Source organism: Podarcis cretensis (genome assembly GCF_951804945.1).
Source record: "Podarcis cretensis genome assembly, chromosome: 7".
NCBI classification, from domain to species: domain Eukaryota; kingdom Metazoa; phylum Chordata; class Lepidosauria; order Squamata; family Lacertidae; genus Podarcis; species Podarcis cretensis.
The window spans coordinates 87515384-87533753 of NC_137176.1; the positions used below are offsets into that span (position 1 = coordinate 87515384).

Consider the following 18370-nt stretch of genomic DNA (forward strand, 5'->3'; position numbering starts at 1 on the left):
TATATACTGATGGGAGGCTATGAAACAGAATAGTTAGTCACACCAAATATTTGATTCAAATATTCCAAGATTATTATTATTTTTTAAAAAATGCTTTTGTTTAAAATAGGTACCATATTTTTCCATCTATAAGATGTCCCCATGTATTTTGGGGGACTCAGATCTAAGAAAATGGGGGGCGGGAATCTATCCGTGTATAAGACACCCCCAAGTTTTGGACATTATTTTTTAGGAAAAAAACCTAATCTTATACATGGAAAAATACGGTATATCCTAAGCACAAACAAGCATATTTTTATTTCAAAATAATGCCATTGATCCCTCGCTCCACCCTCCTCCCTCACAAACACAATCCCTTTAAAGCCAATATCTTAACATAACAAGATTAGCACATAACATGAGATGCTAGCAGACAAGAAAGCGATTCTTACTTCAGCTGAGCTTTAAGTTCCGTAAATCTCGGCCGCCTGCTGGGGTCATATGCCCAACATTTGGTCATAAGGCTGTACAGAGTGGGAGGGCAGTTCGGAGGCATTGGTAACCGCTCGCCATTCTCAATGCGGCCAATCACATCATTGTTCTTCACTCCTTGAAAGGGCTTTATGCCATGCATTAAAATTTCCCACATACACACACCTGGGAAATTGAAAACAAAAAGTGAGCAGTTAACCTGAAACAAGAGTATTTGGGGGGAAATTATCAGCCAGGTTAAAGACTTAGCTAATAAAGTTTTGAAAGGATTTGTTTTCTCAGGCATACAGATAAAGGGGTGAATGAGTTGTTGAACAATAGCTAGCAATAATGAGTTGGAAATTGTGCAACCTCTCAACAAACACTTGCGTTTTTGTTCAGCAATCTGCCTCAGCAGACTACCTATCTGTTGTTCTGAACCATGAATATTCACCATGGAATTTATGCTCCAACCACATAAAGGAAAGATATACTAGATTAACTGTAAAAAGGGAAATTCTTACTTATGTGTGCACTCCCATTTTTGGAGGAGACAGACACATCTAGGATAAAGCCTATTCTCGGAATAGACAGGGTTACAGTTGCTGGGATACCAAGGGGCAAAACGTATCTACTTTCCCAATCTAAACCCAACAAGCTACGTTTTTTCAACCATATTGTCTGGGCTTAATCTAGACAAGATGAGGGTACTGTGGGAAAGTACATATAAGATTTGGACAGGTGGACATGGCTTGCCAAAATGGCCTGGCAGGTCAAATGGGAACGTCTGGTGGGGCAAGTCTGGCCAGAAGTTCCTGCTTTATTAGAAGAAAAGTTGAACTTAAAAAAAACACAACACTATAATAACGAAGGAAGTAAATTGATTAACATATTTCATTGGCATAAAAAGCTCAACTTAATCTATATTAACAAAGCCTCAAAATGGATTCCCCCCCCCCCCCAAGTGCTGAAGAAGTGTGAAATGGTACCTTTCTTTAAGAAACATACTCATTACTACACTAAAAGGCCATGTTTAATACTTCCCTTTCTTATTAACTTATCACAAACCGAAAGCTGCCTTAAAAAAGAAGTGTGCTCTACACTTTCAGCCCTACTTACTCAAACTGGCCTTGACCACTCATTCAACTAAATTTTTGGTTAATCAATCAGCCTGTTAAACTTCACCATCCTAGTCATAATGATAAAGAATAAGCAATCCTTGTTTTCCACATTTCCCACAGGCTTGTTCTTACTTGTGGACGGTTCTTGACAGTATTTCAGTCTGAGGTTAAGTTTCAACAAAGAAAAAAAGCTGAACCAAGAGACAAAGTAGTTTCAATCGAAACTATGCTTAACATGGGTAATCCAACAAAAATTGCCTTAGGAGCTGTTAATAGCTGGGGCTTTCTACCCACAATGCCTTTCCTGTGACCAATTAAAAAATAAATTACTGAAGAAAGAATGCTCCAACTGCAATATAAAAATAATTATGAACCAAAAAGTACCAAGAAATGAGCTTGTTTTTGTTGCACCATGCTTTTATTAAGCACAGTGAAGCTGATATCAACCCACCCCTTTTGGCATATGCTCAGCTTATTACAAGGGATGAAACCTCTCCTGCCTCTTGCCAAGTACAGAAATAAATACAGAAGAATTTAAGAACTTCCAGAGCCTAGCTGTATTCACACCTTTGTTTGTCTATACAGTGGTGCCCCGCAAGACGAATGCCTCGCAAGACGGAAAACTTGCTAGACGAAAGAGTTTCCGTTTTGGAGGTGCTTCGCAAAACGAATTTCCTATGGGCTTGCTTTGCAAGACGAAAATGTCTTGCGAGTTCCTGCGGGGTTTTTTTCCTCCCCCCCCCCTTTTCTAAGCCACTAAGCCGCTTATCCACTAAGCCGCTGAAAGCCGCTAAACCGCTGATAGCACTAATCTGCTAAGCCGTCAATGGGCTTGCTTCGCAAGACGAAAAAACCGCTAGACGAAGAGACTCACGGAACGGATTCTTTTCGTCTTGCGAGGCACCACTGTACAGTATAAATGAGTGTTTGTGAATGAATGAATGTTTGTGTATATACGTATGTGCACACATACGCACACACCTACAGCAAGAACCACTGATATTGCATCACAATTTAGCATGGACAAGATAACCAAGGATCGGGCTTTGTAGATGAGGGGGTGGAGTTCCACTAATCAGTATTGCCATTTTTATGCTGTTTTGCTACTCATAAAACGCCACAGCAGCTTGCAAAGTAAAGTAAAACAACAACATCAATGAACACAAGCAGAACCACCACAAGAAGCAGAATCAATACACCAAAGGCTGCCTGAAAAACCTGTCTTCACCCATCTCTGTAAAGACAGAAAAGGAAGAATAAATTCCTCTTGGGAGAGAGTTGCAGAGTATCAGGAGCTACTCTACAGCAGCTACTTCAAGATAAACAACATATGCAAGGCAGAACACCACATCCGGCACTAGCTAAAGCTTCTGAGTCATTTAACAAAGCAACTTCATCACATAGTGTGTATTACTAAAGTTTAATATGAAAGCTACCAAAGCATGTCTAACAACGGCCAGGGCTATACTAGGTATCTGGCTTTTCACCCAAAGCAGGTGAAAGGCACTCCAGCCTACAGCTACCAACATGGAATCCAGGAGCAATGGTTGATCCAACAGCACCTCCAGACTACAATTCTGAACCTTTCAGGAGGGAGAGACCTTGTCCAGAGACAAGGCATGTCCCAAGGCAACCCATTTACTGACTCTCAGTTACTGGGCCACCATGAAGCCCAAACGGCAATGGTATCCCTGCTCCCACATACGCAAATGCTCATCATTTCTTCCTATGGGAAAAGTAAATCACACGCCACAGTAAAAGCAAAATTCGCCTTCCACCCTGTCATTAGGTTGCCCAGCCTCACTGACATGGACGCAGCAGAATGATGCAATGTATGTAGGTCTGTGTGCAAAATCCAGAGGTACATTGCACCCCATAAATCCTTTAATATCCTTCCACAAGGATGGAGGGAACTTGTCAGTGTGAAATATATGGGAAATGAAAGCCTGTAAGTGGTTCACATAAAAAAAACCCTATAAATGGAGCTCATCATCACTTACCAAACATCCAGACGTCACTGGCTGAGGTAAAACGTCGGAAGTTGATGGACTCTGGTGCCATCCACTTGATAGGCAATTTTCCTTTGGAAGCTGGAAGGTATAAATCACGACTACTGAAGACCCGTTAACTGCTAATGCTAAAGTATATTCAGCTGATTATCTTCAATAGTATACACAGTGTTCTTTCTCCTGGCCATTTGTAAAGATCCTTTTGTGCCGTGCTTCTCAGAGTGTAGCGTCAATTACAAAGACGAAGACCAAGGAAGGTGCCTCACAGTTGTACTTTCATGAAAGGAGTATAAGTAACAGCAGAGACTAAAAACCTAATGTTACGGTCAAGCTGCACTGAGCCACTTGTATTGCTGATTATGATGCCCCTTTGGTTGCTGTTTATTCATCTCCTGCTGCACTCCTCTGCCCTGACTTGCTAAGCCACTGCCTTGCGACAGGCTTTTCTGCCATCTGATCTCTTTGGTACTCACATGCACTCTGACTTCTTCCAAGTTTACAGGCCTTGTTTTTCACTAGGCTGGCCCAGAATCTGGATTTTTGTTCCACATACACCACAGAGGGCAAGAGGGCAGAATGCATGCAGCTTGGCTCCCTAGCTCTCCATTAAAATAAATCAGGTGTGCAATTCTAGGGAAAGTGTGATATTTTAAACCGACAGGTGCTGAATGTCATTGGGCAGATAAAATCTGGTTACTTATTTAAGAAAGCTGCAAAGCAGAATAATTTGCAGAAATAACATTTTACTGGCTTCTTCCAAATGTATTTATACAACATTGGTTTATTTTTTAAACTGGGATGGGTTTGATTTTACTTGCCATTACACTGTGGTTCTGTATTATGTCACATGTACCATCTTAAAATCAACTGACTTAGTAAATACAATGACGTTGAGTACATTTTAGAAACCATGCCTTGCTGAACATTCCCCTTTCTTACCTTTATAATATGTACTATCTTCCATATACCGGGACAAACCGAAGTCACCTAATTTCACACAGTCCGTGGAGGACACAAGCACATTTCTAGCAGCAATATCCCTGCCAGAGGACACAACAGTTATTTCCTTTCACATAAATTTAAGGCATCAAAAGTTTTGACTATTAGCAATATTCTGTGCATTTCATCACACTGAAATCTAGCATCATTCTCCCTTACTAACCCAAGTTATCTCTCCTGGTAGAAATGACAAGTGCACTACCAGTATCGGACAGCATGGAGGGCTGCTCCTGTTCACCTGACCTCCAGTAGGTCACACTGCTGCAACTTAGGCAAAAAGGGAGGGGAGGGGCGAGGGCACTGTGGCTCAAAGACACTGGTGGAGTCAATCTGGTGCTCTTGCCAGTGTGTTTGCACCACGCCACCCCTCCCCTTCTACTCCCTGGTAAGCAGCAGTGACACAACGGACTGGAGCAGCACTAGCCTACCACCCTGTCCACACTCGGTGCACACGCAACATAGTATATGAAAGTCTGTTTAGGATCCACAGAGAAAACAATGTGAGTACAGTGGTGCCTCGCAAGACAAAAAGAATCCGTTCCGCGATTCTCTTCGTCTAGCGGTTTTTTTCGTCTTGCGAAGCAAGCCCATTGACGGCTTAGCGGATTAGCGCTATTAGCGGTTTAGCGGCTCTTAGCAGCTTTTAGCGGCTTAGAAAAATGGAGGGGGAAAGGAAAAAAACCCCGCAGGAACTCGCAAGACATTTTCATCTTGCGAAGCAAGCCCATAGGAAATTCGTTTTGCAAAGCACCTCCAAAACGGAAAACTCTTTCGTCTAGTGAGTTTTCTGTCTTGCGAGGCATTCGTCTTGCGGGGCACCACTGTATGCAAGAAGCTACCTTATGCCCAGCCAAATCGATGTTCCTCTAGGATAACCATCTGCAGAAGTCAGACTTTGCCCTGTTACCAAAAATTCACTGTAATTCACTGAATTGAGACCTTCTTTATGTTAAGTGTGTGCAACACCTTCAAATCTAGGGCGCCTCTCTGCTGATCTTGCCCTATCCATGTGAAGCTGAATTACAAAATCTTCATTAGTTTCAGACTCTTGCCTCTACCGTACACACAATTTTTTCAACATGAAGAGCAATTATAGCCCATTCTTTAAGCTAGTAAAGTACCAATCCACTCATGTGCCTTTGAGTGATAGCAGGTGCTTGGAGAATCACAACAACTGGGAAGTACAAGAGTTTCCAAATTTCTGTTGCTCAGAGCTCTCTCACCGTATAAATCAGAACTCTCCCATTTCTCCTCATGGTGAAAAAAGCTTGCATTTCACACCAAAGAGGAAGTGCAAAATGCATTTTAACACTACAGTGGGGAGCTTACACTTCCTGTTTCCCAAATTATTGTTCATGAAACCCCCAGTTTCAATCTCAGCTCCAGCATAAACTTAGAAGGTAGCTTTACTCTCAGGTCTAACTGGGATTTTGTGAGGATTACAAGATGGAGTATATGGAGTACTTTGAACAAACTAAAGTAGCCTTTGCCAACCAAGTGCCATCCAGATGTTTCTGTCATCCATATTTAATGCAACATTTTATTCACTCTTATTACTTAGAAATCTGAGGGGTTGTTTCTACTGGTTTTCAGTTTAATTGCAGCAGAAAACAGCATGAGTATAGTTCTTCCTGCTCTTAAGAACACTGCTGATAAGCTCTCACATTTTGAAAGGGTTTCAAAATTGCATTTGTAAATCACCAGAAGATGTCTTGGCAGACTCACTTGCTGCAAATATTTTTTTAAAATACTAAAAAGCGGCAGTCCAGCAGGTGTCACTCTTCACTAAGTCTCTTGAGTGCAGCTGCATCCCCAACAGGGGAACAGAGGGAACAAGCAAATGAATTTTGGAACTTCAAAGTTTTATTCTAAACTTGGGAGTATTTTTATTTATGCAGTAAATTAAGTTCTAATAAATTACCGTATTTTTCGCTCTATAAGACACACTTTTTCCCTCCTAAAAGGTAAGGGGAAATGTGTGTGCGTCTTATGGAGCGAATGCAGGCTGCGCGGCTATCCCCAAAGCCAGAACAGCAAGTGGGATCGCTGCGCAGCGCTCCCTCTTGCTGTTCTAGCTTCTGGCTTAGCCGCGCAAAGCCTCTTCAGGGCACGGGGGGCCTTCATCCTGCTGCCCTGAGGAGGCTTCATGCGGCTATCCCAGAAGCCAATGTGAAGATGCAGTTCTAGATAACAAAACATTTCTCCTATCTTTAAGCAGTATAGCCAAACAGTCTGGCTGCTAAAGAAGACAAACAAACATATGCATTTGGGGGTCTGAAACTAAAATTTTGCAGGTTGAAGATGTCTTACCTATGTACAAATCGTTTGCTCTCTAAGTAGGCAAGTGCTGTGCTAAGCTGATAAGCATACAGTATCAAAGATGCCAGATCCAAGTTGTATTTTCTTACTTGCAAAAACGACCGCAGCTTTATGGATGAAAGAGAGAAAGTTCAGGCAAAATAAAAACATAGCTGAATGAATAAGTGGGGTCTGTGACAAAATGTTGCTGTCCGGGGTGCTTTTATTTATTGTTCCAAAATATTCAACACAATCCCATTTTCTGTCTCCCAAGCTCCAGACAGAAACCAGCAGTTCAGTGACTATAATAGGTATAAAGGTAAAGTTAAAGGGACCCATGACCATTAGGTCCAGTTGTGACCGACTCTGGGGTTGTGGCGCTCATCTCGCTTTATTGGCCAAGGGAGCCGGCATACAGCTTCCGGGTCATGTGGCCAGCATGACTAAGCCTTCTAGCGAATCAGAGCAGCGCACGGAAATGCCATTTATCTTCCCGCTGGAGTAGTACCTATTTATCTACTTGCACTTTGACGTGCTTTCAAACTGCTAGGTTGGCAGGAGCAGGGACCAAGCAACGGGAGCTCACCCCATTGCGGGGATTTGAACCGCCGACCTTCTGATTGGCAAGTCCTAGGCTCTGTGGTTTAACCCACAACGCCACCCGCGTCCCTGACTACTAAGTATACCCAGTCTTAATTTTTCTTTTTTGGGGGGTGAGCCTTAGTCTCTCTCCCCCCCCCCCAAGTTCTTTTACCTCTGCAAAACTTGGGAGTCTCCCCATTCATGCCGGTATTTCCTCCTCATTGGCCACATTTGGGCTACAATACTGTTGGGCATTTATCCTGCCAAAGGCATTTGGAAACCCTTGAAAAAAAGTCAGGCCTTGCTCCCTTTTCCCACAATGTCCACCAGAATGCTCCCACAGGCCTCTTCCTACTTGTTCTTGTGGGTTTGTTGAGCTCTGCCTGAGCCCCATTCCCATAGATACACGGCAACCAGCAACCCTCTGCTGTGATCCCTACCTCACCTTAAGACTCCCTGGGTCTTAAGAATGTTGCTGCACTACTTCCTTCATGCCTCACCCTGGGATGATGGGGCCTGATGATCACTTTCACCCACTGAGACTCTTATTTCTTGTTTACTGCCTGGTCTTTGCTTGACTCTTTAGAGCGGGGTGGAAGCCTGTGGCTCTCTAGATGTCGCTGGACTACAACTCCCATCATTCCTGAACATGCCCATGCCCAAACACCACTTAGCAGAAGATGTGAAAAGAGACCAAGAGGCCATAAGGCAGATATGAGCCCTGTCCACCCAGTTCTGCAGCAAAAGCACTGGACTGGGCTACAGCCCACAATATAGCCAAACTGGTGGCATTTGGCTGACAGCACTGAATTGAAACCCCCGCTCCTCCACTTTACAATATTAATTTGTCAGGTGGAAGGAAGTGGCAAATACAGCAATCACTTCAGTATTTTTTTAACAAGTAATATGAATCAAAGCATTTCTGGGGAAAAGAAGGAAGACGAAAACAGGTTGCCGGCAGCTGTTGGGAACAGCATTAAGGGGATAATAATAGAATTTCAAACAATAATGCTAAAGCATTAGAAGGGAACTGAGCTGTGCAATCTGTTACACATAACAGTTACCCTAGTTCAATTCTCAATTCCACTGTATAACCTGGTTCAAGCAAATCTATTAGGAATAGCTCTCTCTCAAGGGTAATATGGTTTTACTTGTTATCCATTAATACACATCTTGTGCACAGCATGTATGAAAGTTTTAATTTATTATCAGTTCCACTCTCTGCTTAACTACAAAGAACCCCTTTGAGGACTATGAGTCAAACAGCACCAGGGTAAATAGGTGCAAATCTCCCATCACAAGCACAGCTAGGCCTGATTACTCCAGGGTTGAATTTGAACCCCAAACTGTGCAGCTGCAGAGTTTTGATGAGTGTCTTGGAGTGCAATATTCAAGCAGCAAATACATGGCTGGCAAAACAAGCAGTCCTCCCAAATCTCTTTATAAAACATCTGCAAGACTTAGGCATAACAAGCTGCCAAACTTTTCCTACCTCTCCTAACGTACAGAGCTCCATAATGATCCAGACGGGGTTTTCTGTGATAACGCCGATCAACTTGACGATGTGAGGATGATCAAACTGACGCATAGTTACTAGAATGGAGAAAAGTAAGCTTTGTTGTTAAGAATCACACTGTGATCTCAAAGAGGATAGGGTGGTGGGCTAATGACACTTCTGGGAACAAGAACTCAAGTTACAAACTCTGGACTAAGAAATCGGAAGCGTCAGAAGCACTTCATGTAATACAGATTGAACATGAATGCACATCACAGGTGGCAATTTAGCACCACTGATATTTCCACTGTAAGTCAGCAGTGTCTTTCAATAGGACTAAACCAGGTACTCCAACTCAACAAAATCTGTTTGGGTTGAGATCCTCTAGAAAATTAGTACCAGGCATTGTGGTAAAATAAGTAGAGTAATACTGAAGCTCAGCTGCTTCTTCTTCTTCTTTGTAAGACACCTTAGCATTTCTTATCTAGTCACAATGTTTATGAATAATTCAGCTATTTATCCTTCATAAAGGGAGGAGGAAGAATAGTTAACTAGTTAGGATTGATTCATAATGTTATTACTGTGGTGATAGAATTTAGCACTGACATGTGTATGGAGTCCACAAGAAAATCTCATTTGGTGCTTTGGTGTTTATCAGATCTTATTTATTATGAGCATAATTGCTCTATTATCAGTCTCATCAGAAAAACAGCAACACCTCACACTTGCTAAAATGTGCATCTATTTATTCATGCTGTGGAAGAGACAGCATTCTATAGCTGAACCTGGAACACCAGCCTTTTATCTCAGAACGGGCAGAGAAACATTCCTAAAACATTTATTAAACATAGTTTTATATTGGTTGCTCATGCTTTTCCCGCAGTTACAAATTATATGTCTTATTCCTCTGATTAAACTGTTTATTGAAATCCTAGATTTATGAATCAAATCCACAGCTTCTATATGTCTAGGTTTTGAAGAGTTGCTAGATTATGCGGGGGTGAGGAGAACAGTGTTATTCCTGACAAGGACCATTGGCGTCAAACACTGCAATGTCTTTACAACTAGATTGCTGGTTGTGGTTCCTTCCAGATCTCACATAACCCCTGTTTTAAAACAGCTGTACTGGCTGCCAATTCATTTCTGGGCCCAATCCAAGGTGCCTCCAGTTTCATTTTAAGCAAAGCTTCCCCCAAATTAGCATCTAATTCCAAGTTAGTTAGGGGGAGGGAAAGCAGGAAAGAACTGAAAACTCAAGACAACCAGGTGTGGAACTCCATGGCCTTTCTCAAATGAGCAAACTGAGGTGTGTGTTTTGTACACACAGATGGAAAGTATGAGAAAGTACTTGAGTCATTTCTAATATCAGCAGAATCCTGATTTCTGGTATCAGCAGATTCAGCTAGAAAATAAAAAAGTGAAACCCGGCTTCTCAAGCTGTGCTAGCCATCCATTTGGCTTGATATGCAATTCAGGGTTTTATGTGTACATTGGTATCAGAGTAATTCAAATATGTGGCCTTAAAAACAATCTGTATATGCACATATCTGCATACAGTAAGTAAAACCCTACTTCAAGTTAATGTAAGGTTGATGGCAAAGGAACAGAGTAATTGCACAAATCTGTCATAGAACGCAAAGCTCAAAATAATGAATACGCTAAGTTTTTTCTAAAAAACAAAACTTATGCATCTATGCAACCCCTGAGCATGAGCCAAACTTTGGTTATGCTTAAAGTGTGGAAAAAGTAGCTTTAGGTAATGGAAGCTGCTCTGAGGCATATTGGTGTTATTTGCTGCCCTCTCATTATACTACATTATAAACTGTAAAGAAGCCAAGGCCCCCTTCTGGAAAATCTGAATGCATATGGCCACATTGCCTCTTTAGTTGCTCCCACATTTATTTTCAAAATTGAGGCATTGCTTTATTAAAAACACAGACATTGGCTTGGAACCCAGAAAAGGCTAGGGTAACAACTTCAACATGCCGCAAATGGTTCAACTTGTCAGCAGCATGAACCAGAATTGGTCTGCCTCATAATATACAAGCTACATGAAAGTGTGGTGATAAAGTTCACTTTCTAGCTGGCCACAGATTCTGTTCTCCGTTAATAAAATGTGTGCTGCAATGACCTACCAGAGATGTTGCAAGCACAAAAAACATAAAACATGGCACTTCACGAGTGCTATAAAATTGGTGATATGGTAAAAATATAAAATACTTATTACCTTTTAGTTTCAGGATGGTTTGTGTACTTAATGCTCAGAGTAAGTCAGCTTACAGCTTTCATGATGAATTTGGGCCATTATTTACATACCTCTGACTCTGAAAATTCATCATTTAATGCTACTATGTTTTCAACATAACAAAGAATGAAGGCTAGAAAACTTGCTCTCAAAAACAGATAACTGAATAAAAGCAGGGATCTCAGAATTATAAGAGCATCTTAAATTTTGTGGCCATATGATACACGTTCCCCACCTTGGCTTACTGAAATGTAAAGAGGAAGTGATTTTAGAACTTACAGGCTTCTTGTAAGAATTTCTCTCGCACACTGTCTGAGGTGCAGTTTTTACACGTTTTGATTGCAACCGCCATGGCAGGGTTTTCCTGAAAGACAGAAAAACCACAATATAAAAATAATGCTCACCTCCTGTGAATATTTGTTTCTTTGGAACTATAACCAACAACTATGAGAGAGGGTTTTTGTTTGTTTTTTGCAAGAAATCATGGTAAGTTACAAGTGTATATTTTCATTCAATTAATTCATATACATTGGCAATGTTGTTTCTAACAATGTTGCATAGAACACATCTTAAATGTTTTTAAAAACATATTTGCAACAAATCATTGCTAAGCATTCTCTCACTCTGTAATATTTTTGAAAAACACAGAGCTTGTGAGTCATTTTGGAGGCAGACTTGCATCCACTGGTACATTTCTGGGTTATTCCTCCACCTTTGTCCAAACTTGAGACAACTTAAGAAAATGAGAAATCAAACTGACACAACTTTTAGTGAGTGATGAAAAACTCCCCCTGCAACGGCATGTTTGTGTCTCCGTGTCTGCACCCAAGCAAGCGTGCAAGCACACACACTTTAAACCCAAATACAGTAGTACCTCGGGTTAAGAACTTAATTCGTCCTGGAGGTCCGTTCTTAAGCTGAAACTGTTCTTAAGCTGAAGTACCACTTTAGCTAATGGGGCCTCCCCCCGCTGCCACACGATTTCTGTTCTCATCCTGAAGCAAAGTTCTTAACCCGAGGTACTATCTCTGGGTTAGCGGAGTCTGTAACCAGAAGCGTATGTAACCTGAAGCGTCTGTAACCTGAGGTACCACTGTATCTATTTATATCCGCCACCTTGCAAGGAAATCCTACCCATTCCAGAAGGACTCTCTAGGGTTCTCCCCATTTTATGTGATTTCACATATGGGGGGGTGGGGAATGGAACCTGTATACAAATTACCTCAATTTTTGTGTGAAATGTGCAGCAGTAACAGTAGGCTGTGTATGATATCAAACAAGTATTTTGATGGACAACGAATTATAAGGGCTGCTTCTAACTTATTTGAAGACACAGGTACAAACATGTAGGCTTGGACAGATTAACACGAGCAATATTTAGCCACATTATGTAAAGTTCTCTCTCTCTCCTCTCCCCCCCCCCCCGGGTAGATCCCAAAATGTGGTGTTGAAGAACTACTGTCCTGCCCTGTACCCTTTGACTTACAAGGTACCATAGACTTCTAGCTTCTTCAAATACAAGTTCATGAATAGGAATGAAGGCACATGTCATGCACTTCAAGTAATAATGAAGGCTCCACAAATAATCAGAAAGCCCAAACTAAAGAATTCTATCCCTGCCAAGCCATGTGAAGCAGTAAGACAGAATGATATTTCACTTCCCAGGTCAGAGGTTGGCTCCAGACAAAGGTGGTGGATCTCCTTTGTAATTCTTGGTTAGAGCATGGTGCTGATAACACCAAGGTTGACGGTTAAATCCCCATACGGGGGTCATTTCCAACTCTACAGTTCTATGCATAGCTGTCAACTTACAGATTTGAAAATAAGGGACCAGTAGCCTCGAAAATAAGGAATCAGCAGCCAAAATAAAGAGATTTTCCGGACACAGGTATGTTCAACTTCTGAGCCCCTCCGAGCCAAAGGCAGAAAGCCCAGCCAGCAGCCAAACGAAGCCTCAAGTGGTGGTTCCCACAGCTCAGCAACCCAGCAAAGGGGATGCAGCAAGGAAAACCACCGCCACCTCTCCGCTGGGAAGCACTGAGCAAAGGCAACGCAGCCGATTTGATTGGCACAAGGTATGCAAGCTCCACCCCCCAGTCGTTCTTAGACTCCTTATTGGGTGAGCAATACAGCCAAGCAACACAGTTGAAGCCTTTCTCCTCCCTGGCCGGTAGGCAGGGAGGGAGAGGAGCTGCTTCCTTTGAAACCTGGAAATTTAAGGGACATCATCAATAAGGGACACAGCGCTGGGATAAGGGACTTTCCCTCCAAACAAGGGACAGTTGACAGCTATGGTTCTATGATTCTTTCACTCCTCTTACTGGATAAAATAATAAATGTTTATCCACCAAATGTATATGAAACACAGTGTTTTCACAGAACGCATAATTACAAGAAAGAGAATACACTTTATGAAAAAGCATGAAAACATTAAGGATACCTACGGGGGTCACGTAAACTCCTTGATGAACGTCTCCAAACTGCCCTTCACCAATGCAGCGTCCCAGTTCAATCCGTTCTCTCTGAATCTCATAATCCCTGGCTATTGAAACAGAATCCATTTAAATGTCAATCTACTGATGAAAAGCCTTCAGCTGAAATAATCCACAAGATGCCAAAAAATTCAAAAGTAAGCCGCACAAATGATTGGCATTTGAAAAACAGATTAGAATTTGCTGCACGCAATCTATAAAAATACGGTCTGCACAGCAGAATCCTCTTAAACAACTGTTCGAATGAAAACCCTGAAAATAATGCTGTGAAATCCAGACGTACTGAATTAGTTCCAATGTGTTTAGTTATTATTAATGCAATAAATATAATTAAAACATCTTAATTGGATTATGACCTACAAGACCACATGGAAAGAAATGCAAGTAGCCTAGATTATACGGGTTAGCCTCCATAAACAGTATGTTTAAGAGTTCTCTGCTATATTGTCTTTTGGGTGCCTGAGGCTGGAATCCTTTGCACAATTACCTGAGAGAAAGTTCCACTGAACCAAGTGAGACCTACTTCCAAGTAAACATTCACAGGATTGCACTGTTAAACACCAAATCAGCCTGGAGTATTTTTAAAGAGGTGCAAGGAAGGAGATAATAAAAAGAACCAGATATTTACAAAAGCAACACCTAAATTCTGGTGATATTTGATGCAAAACTGACATAATGAGATTGTGCATTATTTATTACTTTTTTCTATAGTTTACTGCATATTCCTAAGAAAACCAGTGGTTTCCTAGAGCATGAAGCAATGTATCTCCAATCAATTCATTTATTTACTTGGAAACATGCTTTATTTCTCATTTCTGCTGCCAGCTACCTCCAAAACAAGTACTTTAGGTCTTATTCTATAACACTTCATGTACAGTATTTGTAACAATAAGTGAGGACAGCTCACACGATAAAAATGGGCTTAATATGTCCTACACATTTTTTAATTGACTAATGCATTGTCCTCTTTAAAATCCCAAAGCTATCAAATATATTGGCTAAATTCTCACAATCAAGCTAATTAATATTTTATATTAATAAAGTCAAGTTTTTTTTTAAAAAGACACCATCACATCATTCCAAAGTTGCAAGCACAGAGATTATTAAAGGATCTCCTGTTACCTTCATCTATTCCATAGCTTTCTGCAGTGCAATTAAGAGAAAAATCAAACACTTCCTTAGAAATAGCTTCTTCAAATTCATAAAACATTTGGAAAATACTTCTAATATTTAAAACCCACAGACACAGAGACTTTGTATATTAATTTAGTGTGAGCCCCACAAGTATAAAATCTTAATTTCTTTTTGCTACCATCTTCATGACCCAAGAGAGGCAAAGATGTCATTGCAAATGAAGGCTGGGAACAGGGATTACCAAAGTGCAGCATGTTTTAGGATAGGGCTTCAGAACATGCAATGCTCACTTCTGAGATCTACCCTCTCTCGTTACTATGGCCCAAAACAATAGAAGCATCCAACCAGCCCCACACCCAACCCTGCAAGGGGTTTTTATTTATTACATTCATGTCCACTCTTCTTTCCAGGGTGGCCTACATAGATCCAAGTTCAGCAGTTCACACAGCCATTTTCCCTCCTTTGGGAGGAGGCTGAAAACTTGCACTTGCAAACTGATATTTCCAGGGGCTAGCACACATCTGGTCTCACAAAAGGAAAAAAAGAAAGAGGGAAGCGACAGAAGCACTCATGGACCTGGCTTGTCTAGGCAAGTTCTGAAGTCGACCAGTGCCACAATATCCAAGACTGAATTTAGCACTAAAGCAGCCAAGCCGAAGCCCCATTAATGCAATGCTGTTTGTCACTGGGCTGTATTTCAGACTGCAGGCAGGATTCAAGCGATTGAATGCTCCCCCCAAATACTCCTTCAACATATAAACAGGGTCTGCCATTGGCATGCTAGCTGCAGACGTCCAATGTGGGGAAATCATTCAACTCTTTTGAGCACTCCCCTGAAATGGTACAAGCTAACAACAGATATACCACACTAAGTTTTTCCTCAAGCATTTTAAATTTTAATGGTATACGTGGTGTCTACAGTTCTTCATTTTCTATCCTGATGGGTTCACCCCCCCTTAATTTCTACTAGGGTGTTTAATTGTTAGCTTTGTTTCATGAATCAAGCACAGATAGAAGAAGAAAACAGAATGTAAATCCTATAAGAATATTCTTGCCCACAACATTTCCCTTTTAAAGCCATCCAGTTTTGAAATGTATCGATCTTCTGACCAACAAGTTACCTAAAACCAATTGAACTAACTGAAGCCAATGGATCTCAACTGGCTTGATTGCAAACGGCTTGCTGATTGCTGTTCTGAAGTTTATGAATACAACAAGCTCCAGAATGAACATTTTACTTACTTGAGGGCATGGTATAAGTATCTTCTTCATCTATAATCTCTGCATAGTCATCCGTTTCTGAAAGGAAGGAATCAGAGAGTTTGTAGGAGGATTGACAGTTTGGGGGGTAGGGATGCTGCTCCCTTTCCCATTTAAAAAGCAAAAACCTGTAGCCTTTTCAATCTTCACACAAATCTGCTTAGGCCACCATGACTAAAGCTTCCCCATGCACCAAGTTATTCATGGAAATGAAGATGATCTCATTGCCTACTACATTACACCACACAGACTTGTTTTTCAGACATTAGAGACAATTTGAATGCATCTTTTATTAAATAGTAGACAGTTCCCCTATTTAGTTCTATTAGTCAAAATATGAATTAAGTCCTGTCTGTATCATCAATTGAAATTTCAAACTACAAGGCCCATTATAATCCAATGGTGTGGGACAGGAATATAAATCAAGACCCTTTCTAAGAGGTGCAAACAAGCAAGAACTTTGTATATCTTATGCATTATTAACAATTTGAGGATGAAGGATCCACTAGCAGCAAGAGCCTGATGTTTAGTCTCAGTCTAGCACACTATGGAGTGATCTGTTCCCTTAAAACAAAAACAAAAACAGAAAGATGGATTGTACATCTACATGAAACCACTGAGGTGGCCAGGTTGCTCACGGGGGCAAGACAGTTTTGAGCATATTACACCAAGCCTGGCCTGACTGCACTGGCTGGGCCCAATTCTGACCTAAAAAGCCTTAAAAGGCTCAGGACTGCAATACCCCACGGACCGCCTCTCTCCATGTGACCCTACAGACCCTGAAATCATCATCATCATCATCTTAATGTGCCTCCTTCACAAGCGATCCAGAAGATGGCAACGTAAGAACAGGCCATTTCTGCAGTAGCTCCCCATTTGTAGAATAGTCTTCTCACGGAGGTTCGGCTGGCACCTTCATTATATACCTTTAGGCACCAGGGGAAAACACTCCTCTTCAAACCAATCTTGCTATTAACATCCTATTACATTTTGAATTGTTTGTGGGACAGGGGAGAGGGGACGGGGAAGGGGGTTGAAGGTTTGTTTTTGTTTTTATTCTGCATTGTGTATCTTGTACTTTTAATCCTGTATTTTTATTTTGTGAACGGCCCTGAGGTCTACAGACGAAGGGCAGTATACAAATTTAATAAATAATAATTGTAAATTCCATCTGCAAATGAATTTGATGGCTTATATTTGTCTAGATTATTCAAAATTTATACAGAAGTACCGTACTTTTCGCTCTATAGGACGCACTTTTCCCCCTCCAAAAATGAAGGGGAAATGTATGTGCATCCTATGGAGTGAATGCAGGCTTTCGCTGAAGCCTGAAGAGTGAGAGGGGTCGGTGCGCACCGACCCCTCTCGCTCTCCAATCTTCAGGAAGCTATCCGCAAGCCTTCGGAGCCTGGCGGGAGTGCCCGCCGGGCTCCCAAGGCTTGCGGATAGCAGCCTGCAGCCCGAAGCCTGGGAGCGCAGCGCTGCACACCCTGGGCTTTGGGCAGCTATCCGCAAGCCTTTGGAGCCCGGCGGGAGTTCCCGCCGGGCTCCGAAGGTTTACGGATAGCAGCAAGCTCCAGGAGCGAAGGCGAGGTTGCACGTAACCTCGCCCCTGCTCCTGGACCCGTTCTGGGGGCTGGGGGCGGGAGAAGCTCGGGAGGTTATTCAGGTTATCCCGGCTGGAGAGGTTGTGCATGGCTAAAGAGGAAGCCAAGACAGCCAGCGGGATGGATCCTGCTCGCTGTCTTGGCTTCTTTGCTCTTTGGGGCTGGGAAATAATTTTTTTCCTTTATTTCCCCCCCAAAAAACTACGTGCGCCCTATGATCCGGTTCGCCCTATAGAGCGAAAAATACGGTAATTCACTGGGAACTAAGTAATGTTAATTTTAAGAGTGGCACCAGGCCCGTTGCCAGACCAACTCTGTGCTACCAACCCTGCTGTGTGGGAATCCCTTGCAGACGACTGCAGTGCCTGGAGACAGTCAGGACATGCATCCATCGCAGTGACCAGAGGAGAAATGACCACTGGGAGGAGCGCAGAGAGAAGGAACGCCATGGTACATCTGCAGTAGCACAACCAAACACCTTCATCTGCCCCAGCTGCAACAAAACATGTCTATCAGCCTCTACAGCCACAGCAGGTGCTGCAATCTTCCAACAGTCTGCTTCACCCCAATGGTGCATTCCTCCATTGTCTACCAAGAGAGACAGATGCTTACAATACTCAGTAATAGTTCACTGGGAACTAAGAGTGGCAAGTATGTTTATATAAATCTGCCTTGGGC

At 42.0% G+C, this 18370-nt stretch overlaps 1 protein-coding gene across 12 annotated transcripts in view; it reads right to left on the reverse strand.

Moving 5' to 3' along the window:
- Positions 1-18370, reverse strand: part of PTK2 (protein tyrosine kinase 2) — a 202166-nt gene that overhangs the window by 36053 nt on the left and 147743 nt on the right. For 7 of the 12 annotated variants that reach the window (XM_079984198.1, XM_079984199.1, XM_079984197.1 and 4 more), the window contains 9 exons: positions 16068-16124; positions 14814-14834; positions 13644-13741; positions 11479-11563; positions 8952-9052; positions 6890-7005; positions 4520-4620; positions 3572-3661; positions 432-636 (listed from right to left, as the gene is read on the reverse strand). In XM_079984198.1, coding sequence (XP_079840324.1) covers positions 432-636; positions 3572-3661; positions 4520-4620; positions 6890-7005; positions 8952-9052; positions 11479-11563; positions 13644-13741; positions 14814-14834; positions 16068-16124 — 874 coding nt within the window. The remainder of the gene's footprint in view (positions 1-431; positions 637-3571; positions 3662-4519; positions 4621-6889; positions 7006-8951; positions 9053-11478; positions 11564-13643; positions 13742-14813; positions 14835-16067; positions 16125-18370) is intronic. The other 5 variants (XM_079984190.1, XM_079984189.1, XM_079984196.1 and 2 more) reach the window with 1 other exon arrangement.